The sequence below is a fragment of the Gopherus evgoodei genome, chromosome 7 (assembly GCF_007399415.2).
Source record: "Gopherus evgoodei ecotype Sinaloan lineage chromosome 7, rGopEvg1_v1.p, whole genome shotgun sequence".
Classification (NCBI taxonomy): domain Eukaryota; kingdom Metazoa; phylum Chordata; order Testudines; family Testudinidae; genus Gopherus; species Gopherus evgoodei.
This window is the reverse complement of record NC_044328.1, coordinates 64667085-64687202: the sequence shown is the minus strand read 5'-3', so window position 1 is coordinate 64687202 and position 20118 is coordinate 64667085. Positions and strand designations below refer to the sequence as shown.

The 20118-nt window shown below is 39.6% G+C and overlaps 1 protein-coding gene across 1 annotated transcript in view; it reads left to right on the top strand.

Annotated features, from left to right (window-relative positions):
• Nucleotides 1-20118, top strand: part of LRMDA (leucine rich melanocyte differentiation associated) — a 992983-nt gene that overhangs the window by 549861 nt on the left and 423004 nt on the right. Inside the window, exon 3 of the mRNA XM_030570748.1 lies at nucleotides 12892-13018. Coding sequence (XP_030426608.1) covers nucleotides 12892-13018 — 127 coding nt within the window. The remainder of the gene's footprint in view (nucleotides 1-12891; nucleotides 13019-20118) is intronic.

Genomic DNA, 20118 nt, shown 5'->3' with positions numbered 1-20118 from the left:
GTGGCATGTCTTTTAAAGGTGTACCTAATAGAGTATAATCAATAGAATTGTGGTTGGTATGTTCAAAGAACCACACGGATGGGATATTTCTGCTGTATACCATATGCACAGACGTTCAGTTGGCCAAATCATATCAATTAGTGGTTAGGAAACAAACACATTAGATCCTCTAATCTATTCTTCTTCTATTGTAGGATTGTTCGCAAAAGTTTTTTTTTCCTCCAGTGTTTTGTCCAGTCCAATTTTAAATATACTGCTGATTAATAATGAAATGTCAACACGCTGTCAAGAGGACAGCATCTAACACTCTCTGTGATGTGCTTATTCCTTTCTCTTCAAATGGTGTTGGAACTAAAGGAGACACATCTGTTGTCAATCATGTATGTTCCTGGGAAACTTCAATGATTCTCATGGCAGTGTGACACTTTGTGTCATTCTGGAGGCGTCATTCTAGAATGTTATTTTGACTAACCGTACTCACTATTAAGCATTTGCTGCTTCTGACACTGAAGCAATGAGGTAATGTCATTACCTTTTTTGCGATATATGAACAATAGAAAAATATTCAAATTAATAGGGGAAGAAGGAGGTTTAAATGAGGATAAGCATTAAAAAAAAACCTTCTTTAGCTTTTTTCTTTAATTACTTGATGTAGGTAATGTAATTCCTATTTTGGATGGAAGTTTTGTTAGTTAATTGTGAATGAGTGTAAAATGGAACAAATTTAGTAGCAGTAAAATGAAAAAAAAAATCAAGACAACCACCTGCCACTGAATAGAAGATAAAAGTGTATAATCTAGGGCCCTCATCCTGCAAAGACTTACTTATGTACTTAACTTTATACATTCTGTGTAGTACCATTGAGGTTACGTGTGTACATGTTTGCGGGATCCATCCTAATGGGAGTAAAGTTATTCATGTGTTGCCACTTTTACACTGTTACCATGGTATGGATGTAACTAAGAGCAAAATTTGCTCCATTGCTTGTATATGTACATTTTAGAATGATACACATGTGAAAGACATGCTATTAAGCAGTTAGATATCCTGTCTGGAAGAATTCTGATCACTCTTTACTAGCTGGTTCACTTGTATGGAGATCACTCCCATCCTCATTCCTGTTGCACAGACCTAGTCATCTGTTTACAAGCTTTTCTGGCTAAAAAACCCATTCCAATAAGGATATCCTTAACAAGAGTGATGGTGATGATAATAATAATAATATGCTTTTGAACTCTGAGAAAGATATGGGAAGGAGAAAGGAAAAAGGAGAATAAAATTGCAAAGCAAATACAAGAGTGTGTGTATGTATGTATGTATATGTGTGTATATATATATATACACACACACACAACAAAAGAATGGATCTGTCAAGAAACTGAGATTATGCCAAGATTTTTAGAAGTGTGCCAAAAATTCAGTTCCTAAATAAATGGTGAGATTTTCAAAAGTGCTTCTGTTGAAGTCAAGGCACTCTGCACAGTGCTCAGCATTGTACACGTTTAAGACAAGTTAAGAGCCTAACTTCAGGCACATGCTTTTGAAACTCTTGGCCTTGGTGTTAAGAAAATAAAAAAGACATAGTCTTGAAAAGCTTAAGCAAATCCCAGACCCCTGGACTGATCTTTTAGCTTAAACTTTTGTACACACTATGAATTCAGTATAACAAATGTTTACTGGCATATTGGAATGATGTCAGTTTCATTTCAAAATTAAATTTAAAAAATATCTTTCAAAATGTAGTGAAGAGCAAATTAGAAATTAAATTTAAAGTGTTGTCTCTTAAAAAAAAAAATTGCAGGGCAATATAGATGGTCAGCCAGGAAACATTAATATAAGGATGGTGAAGTTTCTTGAACTCGTATCCTTTTATTAAAGATCCTTTTTTCTAATAAACTCACAAGTTGAGTGAATGACTTGGTCAGTGTCTAATTGGTAAAGCCCTAGGTTCAAAAAGCAGTAACTGAATGATTTTAGAAGCTTACTAGTGCAACAGTTTGCATGCTGATGTAGTTATTCATTCTTGCTGGAGAATATGTGAAGTGTAGGTAGACCTGATCAGAAACATTGCATTAGTGTGATGAAGCTCACTTTAGTGGTTTATTAGATCTATTTAAATATGCATTAAAATATTTCAGGGACCTATCAAACTGAGAATATAGTTCAGCTTTTAGAGAGAGATGAATATAGTGGCCGTTAAGTTTTAATTGTCTCTTATCTCTTGCTACTAAGGCAATAAAAATAAAAATAAAAACTTTTGTACAGAAATATTTGATATAATACATTATTTGCTGAGAATATTCTTAGTCAGCAAATCCATGCAGATAGGAACATATATTTTCTGCCTTTCCATCATTTTAATATGTAAGCTGTATGCTTTTAACAATCTTTGTGTTTTTGTCTGCTTTTAATGACATTTAGAAATCAGTCTTCCTTTATGATACTGAAAGCTGCTGTTTGACTGATTTCCACCCTCCAAACAAATTTGGTAAGAAAATTAAAAAATTGAAATGATTCCTATTGAATCATATTCTTTTGCTGCTGTGCAGGTCTGAAGTATTCTGATGAGACTCAGATAAGATAATGTGGCGTTTAGAGAGACAGACATCAAATATAGGCAGACAGCTCCTGTGTCTGGTAACAAAGACTGAGGAGGTCAAAACTATCCCAACAGGCCTGAGCAGGTCAGTCAGAGGCAATGGTTGGAAATAAAATTTGGGGGTGAGGGGGGCAAAGGGCTTGGGTCAAGTCCTGTTCAAAAAGTCAGCTTTGTCAAAAGCTTCAGTCACATTCTTACCTACAGGCAACCTCTGCTGATCCCAGCTCATTAATCGAACTGGAGAGCCGTCTTGACCCTGGCTCCTTCCCTTTGAAGTGTGGTGTCCTCTGCAGCATGAGGAAATAATTTGCTGCCTGATTCAATGAGCCATCAGTAGAGCCAGCAGACCTAATGACATGTGAGAATATTAACCTCCTACCACGAAGAGCTGTGAATCTTGAGAGGCAGTCTATAATTCACCCAGCACTCTGAGCCTTAGCTCTCTGTCTTTCTCTCTCACTCACTTTCTCACTCACATACAGAGGGAGAGAGAGGAGAGACCCTCTTGCCTTAAAACTTTATTTTCTTCAGCAGTGGGAGCCTTTCTGAGCTGCTCAGTAATGATTTACTTTCCTTTTGCAGTTATATAACATTTTTACTGAAAACTAGACATCCCTCTTGCATGTAATCATTTCTGCTAAAATCTTACACAGGCTGCATAAGAGACATCAAGAAGATGGTAATTTGAATACTTACAAAAGGAGACTATTTAATGTTTCCTTCTTTATTTTTCATTATCAAAGGAAAAAGTAAAAAAGGGAGAGGACACAGATGGCGCTAACATACTATTCTGTGTTATGCATTCCAGCTGCCTTTGGTCAGATTGATTTCCCCTGTAATCCCTACAGAGGGGAACCAAAAAACAACCAACCAACCAAGTGAAACTCTTCTACATGGCCAAATACTGTATTTTACAGCAAAGTGTATTCCAATCCCTTGTAAAGGTAGTGTGAAGACAGATCCTGGGTCGAATCCTGCTGCCACTGAAGTTAGTGTAAATTTCTGTTGTCTTCAACTGCAGCAGGATCTCTTCCAAGAGTATTTTTTCTGCTGCTGATACTACTGCTATTCATTCTATAAAGGAAGATTTGCAGTAAAAGTGAATATGGCCCTGTGCATTTACAACAGTCACGATTAAAATGTCAGTAAGTACAAACATTTGCAGCACAGTATCTGAGAAATCATTTCCTATTCAAGTGTAAGGAAAATACTGTGTTCTCAGACATCACCATCTTGGTGAATGTTGATTTTTTTTTTCATAGCAATCACTGTTATTGATGAACAAAAACAATACTGCAAATAGATGTACAGCAAACAAAGCCTCCCAGTGCTTTTTTGCGTTGCTAATGTGGCTGTTATTATTGCAAAGGCAAAGTGTCACTGCAAGAGATATGCAGGACAGTGAATCCTGGAGCAACTTTGACCTTAAATGCTTTGGAGTTTCCAATGAGAGGAATTGCTCAGGTGACCTGCACTCTGCTTTCCTAAGTGAATAAAAAAGACTTCTCATCACTCCATATAATCCCTTAATTGTGAAAAAAGGACATTGCTTTGGGCTGGCAAAGTGAGTGAGGAAACTTTTTTATTTCACCAGCTTCTGTTGGTGAAAGAGAGAAGCTTTCAAGATACACAGAGCTGCTGCTGCTTTTGGTATTCCTTTTGGCCCTCGTTGATAATATCACGTGAGAGTTCACTGTGATCAATATGGCAGCATTGAAGTGAAAGTTGCCTGCTGATGGATATGCTAAATAAATTAATAACACCTCCTGCATGAAATTGCTGGCTGTCTCCTGTAGGTTTGGAAGCTACCTGTGACCCCAGCTGGGCCCTGAAAGGGCAAAGTCTGAACCAAAAGAACTTTCATTGGCAACCTAGCAGAATTTAGGCCTATACTGGAAAGGGTTTGCTGTTACAGGTCTACCGGCAAACACCTGTAGTGGAGATACAGTTTATACTGGCAAAAGAGTGCTGTATGATTATAGATATATCAATTCTCTGAATGAAATAAGACATACAGGCAAAGGGGCATTGGTATAACTGTGTTTACACTAGGGCAGTGATGCTCAAATTTTTGTACAGGTGACCCCTTTCACATAGCAAGCCTCTGAGTGCAAACCCCCTCTCCCCATAAATTAAAAACACTTCTTATATATTTAACACCATTATAAATGCTAGATGCAAAGAGGGTTTCAGGTGGAGGCTGACAGCTCGCAACCCCCGTGTAATAACCTTGCAACCCCCGAGGGGTTCTGACCCCCAGTTTCAGGACCCCTGCACTAGGGCTTTTGGCCAGTATAAAAATGTTGTAAAAAATTACACCCCAAACCAACATTATTACATGAGCAAACATTTTGAGTATAGATCTGGCCTTAGATTGTGTGTGTGTGTGTGTGTGTGTGTGTGTGTGTGTGTGTGTGTGTGTGCGTGCGTGCGTGCGCGCGCGCGAGAGAGAGAGAGAATATATGTGTAACTGTTGGGTGGAAAGAGGCAAAATAGTCTTCTTACAATGGGAATAATGAACATTATTATGCTTTGTTCTGTTTTTGTGCATATGGTTTATTTTAGATGTTCTAAAGACATTTCTTAACAATGAAAGGGAGGGTTTCAAATGATATGTCCCAATACTTCCCTTCTCCTATCTTGCTTGAGCATCTATTATTTTTTCTCACCCCTCACAGCTGGTCACAAAGGCCAGTCCTCCGTGCCTTTCTCTGCTTCATCTTTTTTATTAAGTTTATTAAGACTAGTCAGATTATACTTTCTTATGGTAGAGGCTCTGCTTCGTCCATTCATTATGGTTTCTTATCTTGGCAGGCAATCTGAATTGAATGACAGCTAGTCCATTATGCACATATGAAGCCCATCACTCCTCCAGCAATGGCCAATTCATCAAACATTTATCTTTTGCCCTCTGAGCAGTGCGTCAATTTGCTTGTCAATCCTCAGCCTCGGTTGTTGTGGAAGATAGGAGAAAAATTACTTTTCTTTCCCCCTTCTCACCATATTCTAGTAGTTGAAATGGGCTTTACTCTCTCTCCATGGGCTTTCAGGTCCCCTTTTTCTGTACAAAAAGGGGAGAGGTCAGGTTACTCTCTGAATTAGAGTGATAGAATGATTCAAAATATTTCCAAGTAAAACTTCCATAATGGCACTGCCATTGCATTTCTTTTTGTCCCTATTTTCATCTCTGTTGTCAGAGGATTTTACAAACGGTGTTGAAACATAGCACTTGTATCTGGTTGGTGTTCGTTTTATATAACTAATTGATAAATCTTACATATGTGGTTTTTGAAAGGTTGATTAGATTTGCTGCTCCAGGCCAATGGGGGCTGCGGGAAGTGGCGGCCAGCACATCCCTCATCCCGTGCCACTTCCCACAGCCCCCATTGGCCTGGAGCAGCAAACAGCGGCCAGTGGGAGCTGCGATCGGCTGAACTTGTGGACACAGCCGGTAAACAAACCGGCCCGGCCCACCAGGGGCTTTCCCTGAACAAACAGCAGACTGGCTAGAGAACCACTGCACTAGGCAACAGACTACTGCACTCCTTCATACTTTATCAAAGGCCATTTGTAACAAACAACTCAGGGGAAGTCACTGTGGACCACTGTGCACATCACAGCAACAGCATCCATAAGAATGGGGACCTTCATATCCTTCAATATTTGGAGTTTTACTCAAAGCTGCAACTCCAGGAGTGAGATGATACAAAAATCTGTTTTTTTCTATACGAAAAGGTAAGCTTCTAGTCTTCGTGGTTGTACAGAGAAATTTGAAAACATGACCCAAATGCACCTATGGGCTCAAAAACCAGAAGACTGAGATTTTTTTTTTTTAAATCTCATGATTTTTAAGCTATTCTTGATTTCTTGGAGGCCTGAATCATTGTTTTTGGGAACTTGGGATTGGTAGTACCACCTACTCTAAGGGCAGAGGAAAATTTAGGATTGTAAAACTAAGTAAATTAGTGAGAACGTGTTTTCAAGAACCCAGCCTGCAAAACAACCAATTCTTGTACAGCTTTATTCCTTAACTTGTCTTGTAGGGCCTGTCATTGCTGTATGCGTAGGACCTAATGTCACACACACAACACATCGCCTTGGATACACGTAGTTTCTGAGCAAAGCAGGTGCGTAAGGACAGGTTATCCATTCATTGTGTGTCTAAGAGTGTGTGCAGTAAGGGAAACAGCTTCTCGGATACATTGGGCAGCCAGTTTGGGATGAAGGGTCAATTCCAATTTTCCTGTGATTTATGTTTGTTAGTATCACAAACAAATAGTATGCAAGTCTAAACTCATGAAGACTCTCTTTAGGAGAAGGGCTATTTAGTGGTCACTGCCAGTCCTCCCCGTTCACTTCCTCCTTCTCCACCTCTCATCAGAAGGCCTTGTGTCAGTTTTGGTCCATGGTATCTGGAAACAGTTCCATCCAGATACCATACTGCCTCAAGTGGAAGGATGCATGCTGCAGTCTTACAGGGACTGAGGGAGCAGCCTCCATGCCAGCAGCCCCAGAGATCTTGGAGAGAAGATGGCATTTATTATTGATGTGCCACCACTGTGATGGACCACAAGGACCTGGCCCCTGTTCTTTGGGGATTACAGTCTACACTGAGGCCTAGCCTACACTAGAAAAGGATTGCTGGTATGATTATACAAGGATAACTATATTAGTAAACCCTCCTCATGTAGACATGGTTTATATTGGCTGTATAGCTTATACCATGTCCCCAAATAAATTAAGCTATACCAGCAAAAGCACGCTTCTGCCAGTATAACTGTACCTATACTAGGGCTTTTTGCTGGTATAAAAAACTTTTTTAAAACATCAATCTCACGCCTAACCAACATAACTGTACTACCAAACGTTTTAAGTGCAAATCTAGCTTGAGAGAGAGAGAGTGAACAACAGACAGGCTGCTATGAATTATAGTGGAGGAAGTTATTTTTAGATTTTGTTGGTTTGATTTTCATCGTTAATGGGTCCGCAACAACACACGTAGTTTAAATCACATAAGTGTCAGCTAAAGAGGGATTTGAATGAAGAGAGGGAAGATGCTTGGCATTACAACATCTTTGTTAGTTGGATTTTTCTTAAATTGTAGTTGTAGTTGAGAAAAAAGTCCAGAATAAAACCTGAAAATCAGGCAGCCGCATCTGGTTTGCAGTATCATTCTGAATGTGGAACTCAGCCCAGCTTTGTAAACCTGGCTAAAAGTTTCATGCAAACCCCTTCTTGTCCCACAAGTGCTGGGAATTATTGTTTTGGTTGAGTTTTGCTTCAGGTTTTCAGGTTCATTGAAACTGAAAGTGAGACTTAATCTGGAGTCAAAATAGTGGGAACTGTAACTCAGAGCAAGTTTTGCTGAACCCCTCATGTTAACTTGGTAGTACATCAAGTTAGAAATGTCTCCATTTATATTGTGGATTTCTTTTGTTGTGGTAATTAACGTGCAGGACTGGAAGTTGGGAAACCTGGGTTCTGTTCCCTTCTCTCCTTGAGAATTGATGGGTGTCAACTGGGGCTAGTCCTTTAATCTCTCTCTCTTCCTTAGTTTTACCCTCTGTGTAATGGCGATTCTTTGCTCAAAGAACTTCTGTGATGCTTAATACATTAACATTTGTAAAAATGCCTCAAGATCCTTGGACAGTTGGTGCTATAGAAACTCAAATCAGTCTTGTTTTTTTAATTTAAATACTGAAATTATGATTAGTGCCTCAGTGTGTGCTGCTGCTTTTTTATTTTATTTTATTTTTTTAATCTGCTAAGAAATTTAGAAAGGCAAAGAGAGATATTTAAACAAGTTCTCTTGTAACAACTTCTGGTTATGGCTATCTGTTGTCACCAGAGCCGAAATCAATTTCATGGGAAAAGCCAAACTCTCTCATTTACATATGGTTAACTGCCCTCTTTTTTTCCTGTTAAATCAGAAAAAAAGTAATTAGGAATGAGTCAGATGTCTTATTAAGAGAGAGAGAGGGCAGGATGTTCTCTTTTAAATATACTTCTGAGCATACTGTTGTTTCAGGACAAGGACAACTGATGAGATAACATTGCTTTTCTCACTCTCAAAATCCTGTGAATGCACAGTCAAATATTACCAATAAGAGGAACTGCTATTTAGTTTCAGTATAACCAAATCCATTTCCACATCAAGCCAGAGGGACTGTATAAAATAGCATAGTCGACAATTACTGTGCCCATGCACAGAAAAATCTCTACAATGACATTCCTTTATGATTAAAACTTTGCTGGAAATCATGAATGAATTATGGAAAAGCGAGCTGAGAGAAATCAGACTGATTAGCTGAAGGACTTAGATAAAAGGACATTGCTGAGACCTTTGTATTCTAAAGGGTTATTTACTGTCTGGTTACAGAACATCTTAAGTCATTTTGCAGGAGTCAGTTGCCTGTTTAGCACACTGTTTTTGTAAGCTAATGAGGGCAAAGCATGAGCCATAGGCAATGATGCTGTGATATTAGCTGTGACAGGGAGCTTGATCATAATTATCTTAACGAGGATAGGGTTAATTACAGTGGAAACTTAAAGTTCTTTCTGTACAGATCAGGCACAGCTGAATACATTGTGATGTTTTGTCATTTTGATGTGACTTTGGAAATTGCAATGGAAATCTCCTGGCAGCACTTGCTCTCCTCTGGGAGTGGAATGTGAGCCCTGCAATGAGGTAACTGAGATGGTACCTGTGGGTGAGATAATGGGCAGCTTTCATGTCATTAGAACAGGAGAAAAAGCAGCCTGCAATACACTTCAGTGATGCTTATTAGCTTTCTAAACCAACTAGGGAAAAGAGCTAGCTGCCACTACCCCTTATGTCCTAGTTCTATTGTGGTGGTGAGGTTGTCTGTTAATTGACCAAGATAGGAGTTGCTCCCCTGCTATGAACCATGAGGAAGCATCCAAGATTTCATTTTAAGATGTTGCTGTTTCTCAGAAAATTCCTCCAGCTTTTTGTCTAGGTGGTTTTTGTTTGTTTGTTTGTTTGTTTTACCATTCTTCTCACAGTGATATAACTACTGCTTGTGCTTTCTCTTTCACCCTTTCACTTTTGGGTATGTTGTTAATAAAATATTTTGAATACAATGATGTGTTCCTTCACGCACTTTAATTGAAAGGGTAATATTTTATGTTGTACCTTTATGGCACCTGTCACCTGAGGCCCTCAAAACATTTTCCAAACATAATTTGGCCCCACACCTGTATCAGGTAGGCAGGTTTTATCCCCGCTCCACAGATGACAAATCATGGCACCCAGAGGTTATGTGACTTGCTGAAGTTCAAGTAGCAAATCAATTCATACGTACAGCTTATGCTTTTCAGTCCCAGGATATAACTACTAGATAACATTCCCCTTATATATTATGATGAGGATACACCTGCACTTTTATATAGATTTGATAACTTATGTCACTCATGATAGCAAACAAAATTTCTTTCTGGGTTCCTCAACAACTTTCAAATGATTTTTTTTTTTAATTCTTTAGTGGGAGTAGGAGGGGGGAAGCTGACAGTTCTGTCAATAGCAAAATAACATATGGATGTAAATTTATGTTAATTGTCTACACCCTCTCTGCACTGTAGCAATCCCTGCCCTGTCCCTAGGCTCTGAATTTAGCTGATTAAATCACCAAGTGCACACCATGCTGATGACATGAAAACAACAATTAATAAGCAACCTCCTGTGTAACACTGCTCCTTTTTAACTGAGCAGTTAATAACATTACATGGCAAAAATTGTCAAAACCAGACAGGTGTAAGGGGATTTACACACAATTTTCTCTACTCATCTGTGAAGCTAGTACCATTGTACTCAACCTAAGATTTAGAAAGAGAGGCCTTTTCAATAGGCAACTCACTCTAGTGTTTCAGGGCCTTTGTCCCACTTCATGGCTTGTCATTTTGTTTTATGCCTCCTCTGCAGCAGTTTTGGATGTATGCTTTCTTCTCCTTGCCAGTTGCCAACCATTTGCTGATTCTCATGATAAGGGCATTATATTTGCATAACATAACTCAGGAACAATTTTGATGCTGACACTGCCCAGAACCCAAGCAATGTTTATTCACATAGGATCTACTAGTGTCCCATAAGGCTCTGTGGTGCTGACAGGGAAATGGTCTATTTTGGATTCCTTTTGGCAAGCAGAAGCCTTATATTAAAAAGTGAGGGTTGGATATACTCCACTATTAACTATTTATATAATAAAGAGTGTTTAAGAGGGATTTTCTAAACTAGGTTTGTCAAGTAAACAAATTAAAAATCCTAACAGCATAATAAATTAGCTCCTCCTTCCTCTAGATTGATTTTCCTTCACTGGTACTTGTGCAGAAGCATTGGTGCAGACCTGAGTTCTAATCCTGATCCTGGAAGAGGCCTTGTATGGAGTGCTTTGCTGGTATAGCTATACCACTACCCTATACCAAAAAAAATGCTCCTAGTGTGCGTGCAGCTTATGCTAGAAAAAACTGCTTTTGCCAGGATAGCTTATTCAAGCCACCTCCCTGCTCCCTCGCCAACAATCCCTCCAAACCATAAACAAACAAAATAAGCTGTATGTCTACAATGGGGGCCTTTGCTGACACAGCTATATGGGCCAGAGATCACACCCCTGACTGGCATAGCTATGCCAGCAAGAGGTTGTAGTGTAGACCTGGCCAATGACTTGCTTTGGCCAAATTCACTTAACCTCTGTGTACCTCAATTGCCCATAAGTATAATGGGGTTAATGATACTTAACTATACTTCCCTCAGATAATGCAGTGTAAGTGTTTGAAGTGCTGTGAGATCCTTAGACTGAAGGTGCTGTTTAAGTACTTGAGTGCTGATTTTTACTTTTGAATATTTATAACTGAGTAGATAGTGCCCTTAAACTTTAATTTGAAGGTTGCAGGTTTGACTTCCCACATAGGAATTTTCAATTTGCACCTCTAACTATGCTTCATAATGACAATGGGAGAGGCAGTGATGGATCTGCAGAAACAGCGTCTGGGTTTTTGTTGACTTGGTGGATATTAAATTAATCCATGCAATTAAAAAATCACATTTCATATTGACTGCTGCATATTCCTCCATTAGTGACATGTTCCATATCTCTCTCTAAGAGGCTTACCTTATTTTTTTAAATGGATCTTTGCGGAAAGGAAAAAAGAAAGAGGTGGGGATTGGAAGGGGGAAAATCCCCCTGGTATAAATGTCATTAGAAAACGAATAAATAGTGTAGACTGCATCTCCCTTATTCATCACATTTTATAAAACAGCCAGGAGATACACTGATGATCTTCCCACTGGTCGGCATAGTAGATCAGCTGTCAAATCATGCAATCTCAGCATCTCTCTAGGTGTCTGGTAGGTGAATGAGCTGTGAATGTGTGGCTGTTCATTTGCTCCATATAACCTGCTTTCTCTTTTGATTAGTGTGGGTTTTTCTTCCCTACCCTCACCCGTTGAGGAATGTGCAAGCCTAGGAAATTAAGAGTTAATTTTGGAATAAGTGCCCTAGCAGAGCAGGGAAGCTAGCTCCTCAGTATCTTCCGCTACCTTCCTAACTGGGTGAGGTTTCCCACAGATACCTGGCATTTCATTTTTATGCTGTAAAGTTCTTCTTTTTAAAACTGCTTTCTACAGTTTGAACCCTGGGTTGGGGCAGTAGGTTTTAAAATCAAAGCATATGGCTTCTGTGTCTGGAGCAATTCTGCAGATATGAAGCATTTTATGTTGGTCACAGAGACGCAAGCAGTAGCAAATTAAATAGTTAATAAAAAAAGAAGAAAAATCCCCTTAGCTTTTCCTATAATTGCATGTAGGGTAACTGCTAAGAAATAATATTTGAAGTTGTATTTATTATTGTTATTGAGGTATGATATTTCTTGGCAGAAATGATGGATGACAACTTAAATTTGTGTCCAGGGAATGAAGGTGAACTGTGACAGAGTTATTTATCTTGGGAATGGAGGTTAGGGTCAGGCGAGGCCGGGTGCCTGAAGGCACAAGACATTGACAAATTCATCCTGCAGGCCCCATATCTGAAGCCTTTTGTTTTGGATCCTGGCTACTCACTAAGTGACCCCCATCCTTCATCCTGCCAGCATGTGAAGGATGTGTTGCCGTGCCAGCATTCCCCTTGCCACTAATTCTTGTCATTCACTCTCCTGACAGGGCCAAACCAAAACTGTTCCCTCTCTTGAAAGGGAAGGTTAAAATATTTATTTCAGCTCATAATGGCCTCTCTGATTTAATGGAGTATCATTTTTCCTGTTGTCTTTGTCGTTTGCAGGTCACTAGAAGGACTAAAAACATTCAGTTGCCTGGAAGAGTTGATCTTGGACAACAATCTCCTCGGAAATAACCTTCGGTTACCTAGGTTACCTCACCTCCATACCTTAACACTCAACAAGAACCAAATATCCTTTCAAAGAAATACCTGCAAAATGTCAAATGAGTTTTATGTGTCAGCCAAATTAAAGTACGTGAAATATAGTTCATGTGCAGACAAAGCAGCCTCTCTCTTGGCACCTGGAATACTTCACAGTAATTTATTATAGGTCATTCATACATGAAATGCACCATTATATCTTCCTGTTGCTCCATTTTAGAGTGAAATCTAAGTTATGGCTCTGAAGGAATCTTTTTTAATAGATAAAATAGAGAAAGACAATAATGTCGATGCTGGCAGCGTGCAGCAGCTCCTGTGTTTGCTTGGGGTTTTGTTGCAGGCTGACCTCTAGTGGAATAGAGCGTGCAGTGAAATAGCATAAACTTTTAGTACAATGGATACCTCTTTTTAAAACAAAAAAACTCCTTGGATGGAGTGATCTGTTAATGCAGTTGGTCAATATGAACAGTTTGGTAGCTGCTGCGCATGTGCAGTTCTGAGTCAATCACTGAATTTATGACTTTCCAATTCACTACCCAAAACCCCCCAAAAGATGTAGGCAATCTAAACCTGAGTCCAATTCAATACGACATTTACGAATGTGCTGAAGTCCATCGGTAACCAGCAAAGCACTTAAGCATGTGCTAAGTGCCGTTAGAAACAATATTTTAGCGTATGTGTTCACACGTGCACACGCACACACACCTATATTCACCAAAGTTAGGGGTGATCAAACTCTGGCTTGAAATCAAATGAAGCCTGCAGAGTCCTGAAGCACAGACCATAGAGGCCCCTTCCTTGTAATGGCAGTATAAGGACAAAGCTACTCAGGCATTTATTACAGTAAATGCAAACAGAAAAGCAATGTTTAGTCATCTATTGTGGTGCATAAAAAGTAGCTGTAAGTATTAGAGTTGCACACATTTATCTTTGACTTTTAAAATTTAAAATATTGAAAACATGAGCAAAATTAGGTGTAATCTTGGGGTCCAAATAACTTGCCCGTGCAGCACTTTGTGTTCCAAAGATCACCTCTGTCCTAGTTTAATTTGGTTGGGTTTCTGGTTAATGGCAAGATTCTGAGGGTTGGATATAGACAACTATTTTGTTTTTTTTAATTTGCATTTACAGTAAAACCTTGATCAAGCACACTACAAGACAGCACAAACCAAAAAATTCTTGCTGATCCTTCCCCCGGTACAAAATCTGATGAAGCATTCCCTCAGCATGGGGCATATAGTGTGGGTTGCCAAATCAGTGTGTGTGTAGTGCTGCGTTCCCCTATTGCCAAGTGGAAGACACTCTCCTGAATCAAGACAAAATGAACAGAATCAGAGAAGGAAATATCTTTTTAGTGCAATTTAAAGAGGCTCTGTTAGAATTACAGCACCAAATCCTGCTTCCTTTATTCCAGTGAACAGTCCCTCAAAGTAATTGTGAGTAAGATGAGCATGGTTTGGTCCATGCAGCAGTTTTTTTTTAAATGCAGTTTTAAAATTATGAAGGCTAGTTCTCTGGGTGTATCTCTGAAAACTCAGCTGTTCTGTGGGATAAGGAATTACATATTCCTGTGTACATTCCTGCTGTGTGTGGCCAATAATTTAACAATGGACGTACACAAAATTTGTTAATACAGTCAAGATGGGGATCTGGAGAGGGAGGGTGTTGAACTTGCAGAGAAAGGGGAAAAAAATGCTCTTCAGAAGTATTTTTGAGTTCTATAGATAGGTGATCTTTGGCAGAGAGGAAGGAGACCTACCATAATCTTCTCTTCAGTTTGGATGGCACATTTGAAGAATGAGGGTTCATGTGAGCCTCCTGCAGCATATCAATTAGTGCATCGTTTACTTGGCTATTTGCAAGGAACCACAGATATTTAATAGCATAATGAAATGTGTACCATAAGGGATGAGTTTGTAGTGGACTGCAGTGATGTTAGAAGCCAGAATGCAGTAGCACTGTGGAAAAGGACATGACAACAGGGGGAAAAAACATCTAGAATAAAACCGGAATTGTTCTGTCCTTTCAAAAGGGAAATATTCACAATCCATTTTATTTCTGAGATGACCTATGGTGCATGGAGTAGAAAGGAAGGAAATTAAATGCTTAATGGTGAAAATCTGTGGAAGAAGCAGGTAGACTTGAAGCCTAAAAATTTCTAGTCCTGTTCCCGAGCAGCGATTAGAGCACTTCAACAGCCATTAAATCATGGCTCTCTGAACTCTTCAGGATAACGAACTGCTGTACCCTGGAAGAAGGCGGCATTGCATGTCATGAAGAATGGTCACCCTATTTGACAAGAAGGATCACCTGGATTCAGGGTATGCTCTTCAGGCAAAAGGAACTGTATGTTGAGCCCAGGATTAGAAACATTCCTCCTCTTTTCCAGTCTTTGCATCATGCTCACAAGAGACTCTTGAAATACTACATGAAAGCTTAGCTTAGACCTAGGCCCTTCATATCTGAGAAAAACATCTGGGAATCTACCTACACAAAGATGCATAAATGCCACTTTGGAAGATCACTTGCTCCCAAAGTATGCAGTAAGTTTGGTCAGTACTAAGGAATCTATCACTGGGCCTATCAACTTACTGCCTGTACACAACCCTCTATCTTCATCAAATTATATACAACACTAGCAAAGAACCATTTGCAGCTGCACCTTGTCTGTTGCCAAGATTCTGTACCTCTGCCAGTCAGGCATGAGGTCGGAAGATGGAACAGAAATGGCAGCATTTGTGCTGATGGATGATGTCATATTGCACCCAGACAGGGAGGATACCTACTTGCATATTACTAGATATTTCTGTGGTTATCCCACCTTGAATACCTAGCAGGAGCTAGTGGAAAGCAGTCAGTTGGCTGAGGTTCTTTCACACTGCACGTAGGGTATGCCTACACTGCAGTTGGGAGTCTACCTCCCAGTGGGCCTAGGCAGACATGTGATAGCTCTGCTCAAGCTAGTACACTACAAATAGCAGTGTAGTGAGGGGTAACAAGGGCAGCGACTCAGGCTAGCCACCTGAGTACATACTGCAGGGGGTCCTGGTGGGTTTGTACTTGAGCAGCTAGCTTGAGCTGCCACCCCTGCTACACTGCTGGCTTTAGCCTACTAGCTCAAGTGGAGCTAGCTCCCATCTGTCTATCCATGTTTGAAGCATGTTCCCAGCTTCAGTGTAGACGTACCCACTGCCTTTCTTTTAGAGGCTAACTTCCCTGTTGGTACCATGTTATTCACCTGTGGAATCTCTCCGGAATCTCTTCTGATCATCATCAAATTGAAGCAATCACATTCTCAAATGTAAATAACGTGTAGCTCTACATCTTGCTCATTTCAGTCTCTGGTAGCACTGTTGCCTGGCCAAGATAAGCTGGTGGATGGAAGGTAGATGGCTGAAGCAAAGCTTGAGCAAGACATACTGGAAGCCAGAGGGAAAAGAGAAATTGGTGCAGCTGCCAAATATACCTTCCTCCATCTGCTCTTGGCAAGAGCAGAGCATACTACCAGACCAAGGTCTGGTCTTCATAATATCCATGCTGGGTTACTGCAGCTCATTGTATTGGGAATTACTGCACTGACCTTAAAATGTGGGAGCTCCAAATGATCCACAGTGCAGCAGCCCATCTCTTGAATCACACCAGCTGCCAAAAACATAACACAATGGTGCCCCATTTACTACATTGGCTTGCCATAGAATATGGGTATTCATATGACGATCTCCAAGGCTGAGGAAGGAGGACTGCTGGTGGAGATGGCATCCATCTATGGAGGAAGGGGAAGATACCTTAGGATAAAGGCTGGCTAACGTAGCAAGATGGGCTTTAAACTAGGTTCTATGGGGTCAGGAAAAAAAAGCCCACAAGTAATTAAAAAACATGGAGACCTGGGAGAAGGGTCAAAATCTGGAGAGAGCATGGGCAATTATATCCAGGACAAAAGAGGGAACATAGAGGAGATATCAAATCAGTATCTTAGATGTCTGTATAATAGATGTGTACACTTGCACTGAGGTTGAGATGGAAATAGGAGGACGACTTATTAGGGTGGTTAAGCACTGGAATAAATTGCCTAGGTAAGTTGTGGAATTTACATCATTGAAGGTTTTTAAGAACAGGTTAGAGAAACACCTGTCTGGAATGGTCTAGTTATTACTTAGTCCTTCCTTGAGTGGACTATATGACCAATTAAGGTCCCTTTCAGTCCTACATTTCTGTAATTCTAAGGGGAAAATTAGGATATCTGTCATCATCTGTGAGGTCCTCCTTTAATAGACCAAACTAACTAAAAGTATACCTCTTGTTCTCTGATTGCAACATCCCTCACGGTTATGTTCTATAGGGAATTGAGCTGTCAGTCTCCAAGTTAAAACTTGAGAGGCCAAGCTTTCTTGGCAGCTGTATTAAATACAGTGCAACTCCTTTCCAGAAGAGTTGAAAATGACGACAAACCTGGCCATTTTCAGAACTCTTTAATCCAACTCTTACAGTCGCTCTTACAGTAACAACTACTAAGAAAAAAGAAAGGAGAGGGAGGAGAAGTGAACTCTCTCTGACGTGTGCACACACACACACACACACTACTGACCCAGCAACCTTTAAGGAGGAGTGAAGTCTTGTCCACTTTATTGGACTTTTTCTTGCTCCTGTTGAATATAAGAGTGCTTAGATACTATGGTGATGTGCACCAGAAGATAAATTAGATAGTCAAGTTAGGTGGAAAGGAATATAAATATCTTTGATTGTTTCACAGCAGACAGTACAGTATTGTTAGTGTGGTGAAAGGGAGATAGGAAGAAGATATTTTTGGTTGTGCCTAGCTTGTAAAAGGTGACATCAGTCTAACAACGCATGCAGCCTCCATTGGAACTGCTTCACCACCACTTCTTGTCAACAATTGTATGGCCAATATTCTACTGTTGAAATATGGTGCTTGATTTTTATCAGTAGAAAAAAAAATCATCTATTCATATGCATGTGTGTGTTTATGCAATGGATGGTACATAATGTGTATGTACATGTATTGTCTCTGTCAATATATGCACAATGAGCAGACATTAAAAAGTTTATAAGCATTACTCATTCTAATGATATTCCCTGAGTTAAAAATGGGCAATACTGCAGGAACCAGGAATATCTCTAGATCTAGAATAAACTTTTTAAGTAAGCCTGTGTATATACACTCACCACTCTCACATTAGGCATACTTTAAAAAGTTTATTCTATCTATTTCTTTGGGATTCAGAGGTAGACACATGTATAAGTTTGTACATTTCGTGTGTACTGACAGTTGTGGTATCTTTAACCAATATGAATAAAATAAAGGGACAGATAGCTCATTATTTTTTTTTATGAGGATTTATTTTTTGGTAAGAGTCCTTAGGAACAACATAAACTATTGGTATGATTGATGATACTACTGAATGAGGAGATTGGTGAATACTTCCTGAGGCACTTTAATTGACATAGTTTAGATATTTTTTAAAAACAGATTTCAAGTGATAGTATTCACATTTTTAGGCTACACGCATGCACATGGTAGGTAATCAAGTATTTAAATAGTCAGAATGTACATAAAAATAAAAAACATCTCCATCAGTCCAGCACTGTGTCTACGCGTCAAAAAAAAAAATCTCTAATAGTGTCCTTGGATTTAATGGTGGATTTACTTTTCACAGAGAGCAGAGCTAAAATTGTGGTCTTAAAGTGCTATAGAAGGATTTTGCAGCTCTTTGGTTCAGATCACACCATGATGACACCCTCTGGGCTGCAATAATAAACCACAATGGGGAAGCTGAGAATGGATTTTCACTTCTGACTCTGCTTACTTTGTCTGTTCTCAGCACAGCCTTATAGATATTTTAATCATTATTTTGGTGGCCTAGTGTTGTTCTTTTATAATGAGTGCATGATATGCCAATTAGTGAAACAGTGCACTTGAGGCATCATGAGCTATGATTCATTTCAGGGAAGCACTCAATCACGAGAAAGCTCCTACGTGACTTCAACATACTTTGCAAAGAATAATCTGTGACAGTAGATGGATGGGTCTCCTAGTTTGAGGGGGAAATCTGTACATGTGATGGGGGTCATGGCTATTTTTCATGGGTGTGTGCACGATGGTTATAGTCCTAGAGAGCAGAAGTTCAATTAATAAACTAAGGCATAATCATTTTAGTAATGACTTGGTCTCAGTTGCTAACGCAAATGATTCTGGCTTTCAAATGTTACCATCCTATTCCACACATTTCTTTTAAGTGCTACTGGCATATGTTGCTTGTTACTGTCAAAAATCCACTTCTCTGTAAATAAGTAGGGGGGGTTTTCGGGGGGGGAGGGGAGGTTCTTAGGTTAGGGAATGGTGTCTTATTCCATGATTCTGTAAAACACCATGAAAATATGTGGTGCTACATACATTACTGTTTTAAATAAAATAAAAAAATCCGTAGGATGCCATCATCCATTCCATTGGAACAGGGTAGATTAAAGACTGTTAATAATACATGTCTCAATAAAGAATGTGGTGAGACTTCACATAAAACTGTCTGTCAACTGAGTTGGTGTATGATTCCCGTCATGCTTGCCCAGAAGTTCATATGCAAAACTAAAACCTCTAAATCATAGAAATGTTATGGCTGGAAGTGATCTCAAGAGGTCATCAAATCCACCCCCTGTCCTGAGGCAGGACCAAATAAACCTAGACCTTACCTGGCAGCAGTTTGTCTAGCGTGTCACTGCCCTTTTTATAACAGCCCATAACATATTTGAAGACTGTTATCAGGTTCCCCCTCAGTCATCTTTTCTCAAGACTACACATACCCAGGGTTCTTTTAACCTTTCCTCATAGGTCAGGTTTTCTAAATCTTTTATCATTTTTGTTGCTCTCCTCTGGACTCTATCCCATTCATCCACATCTTTCCAAAAGTGTGGTGCCTAGAACTGGACATACCAGGGCTGAATAGAGTGTGACAATTATGTTGTATGTGTTGCATACAACACTCCTGTTAATATACCCCAGAATATTAGCCTTTTTTGCAGCTGCATCACATTGTTGACTGGTATTCAGTTTTGATCCACTATAACCCTAATTCTTTATAGCAGTACTACTATCTAGCTAGCTATTCCCTATTT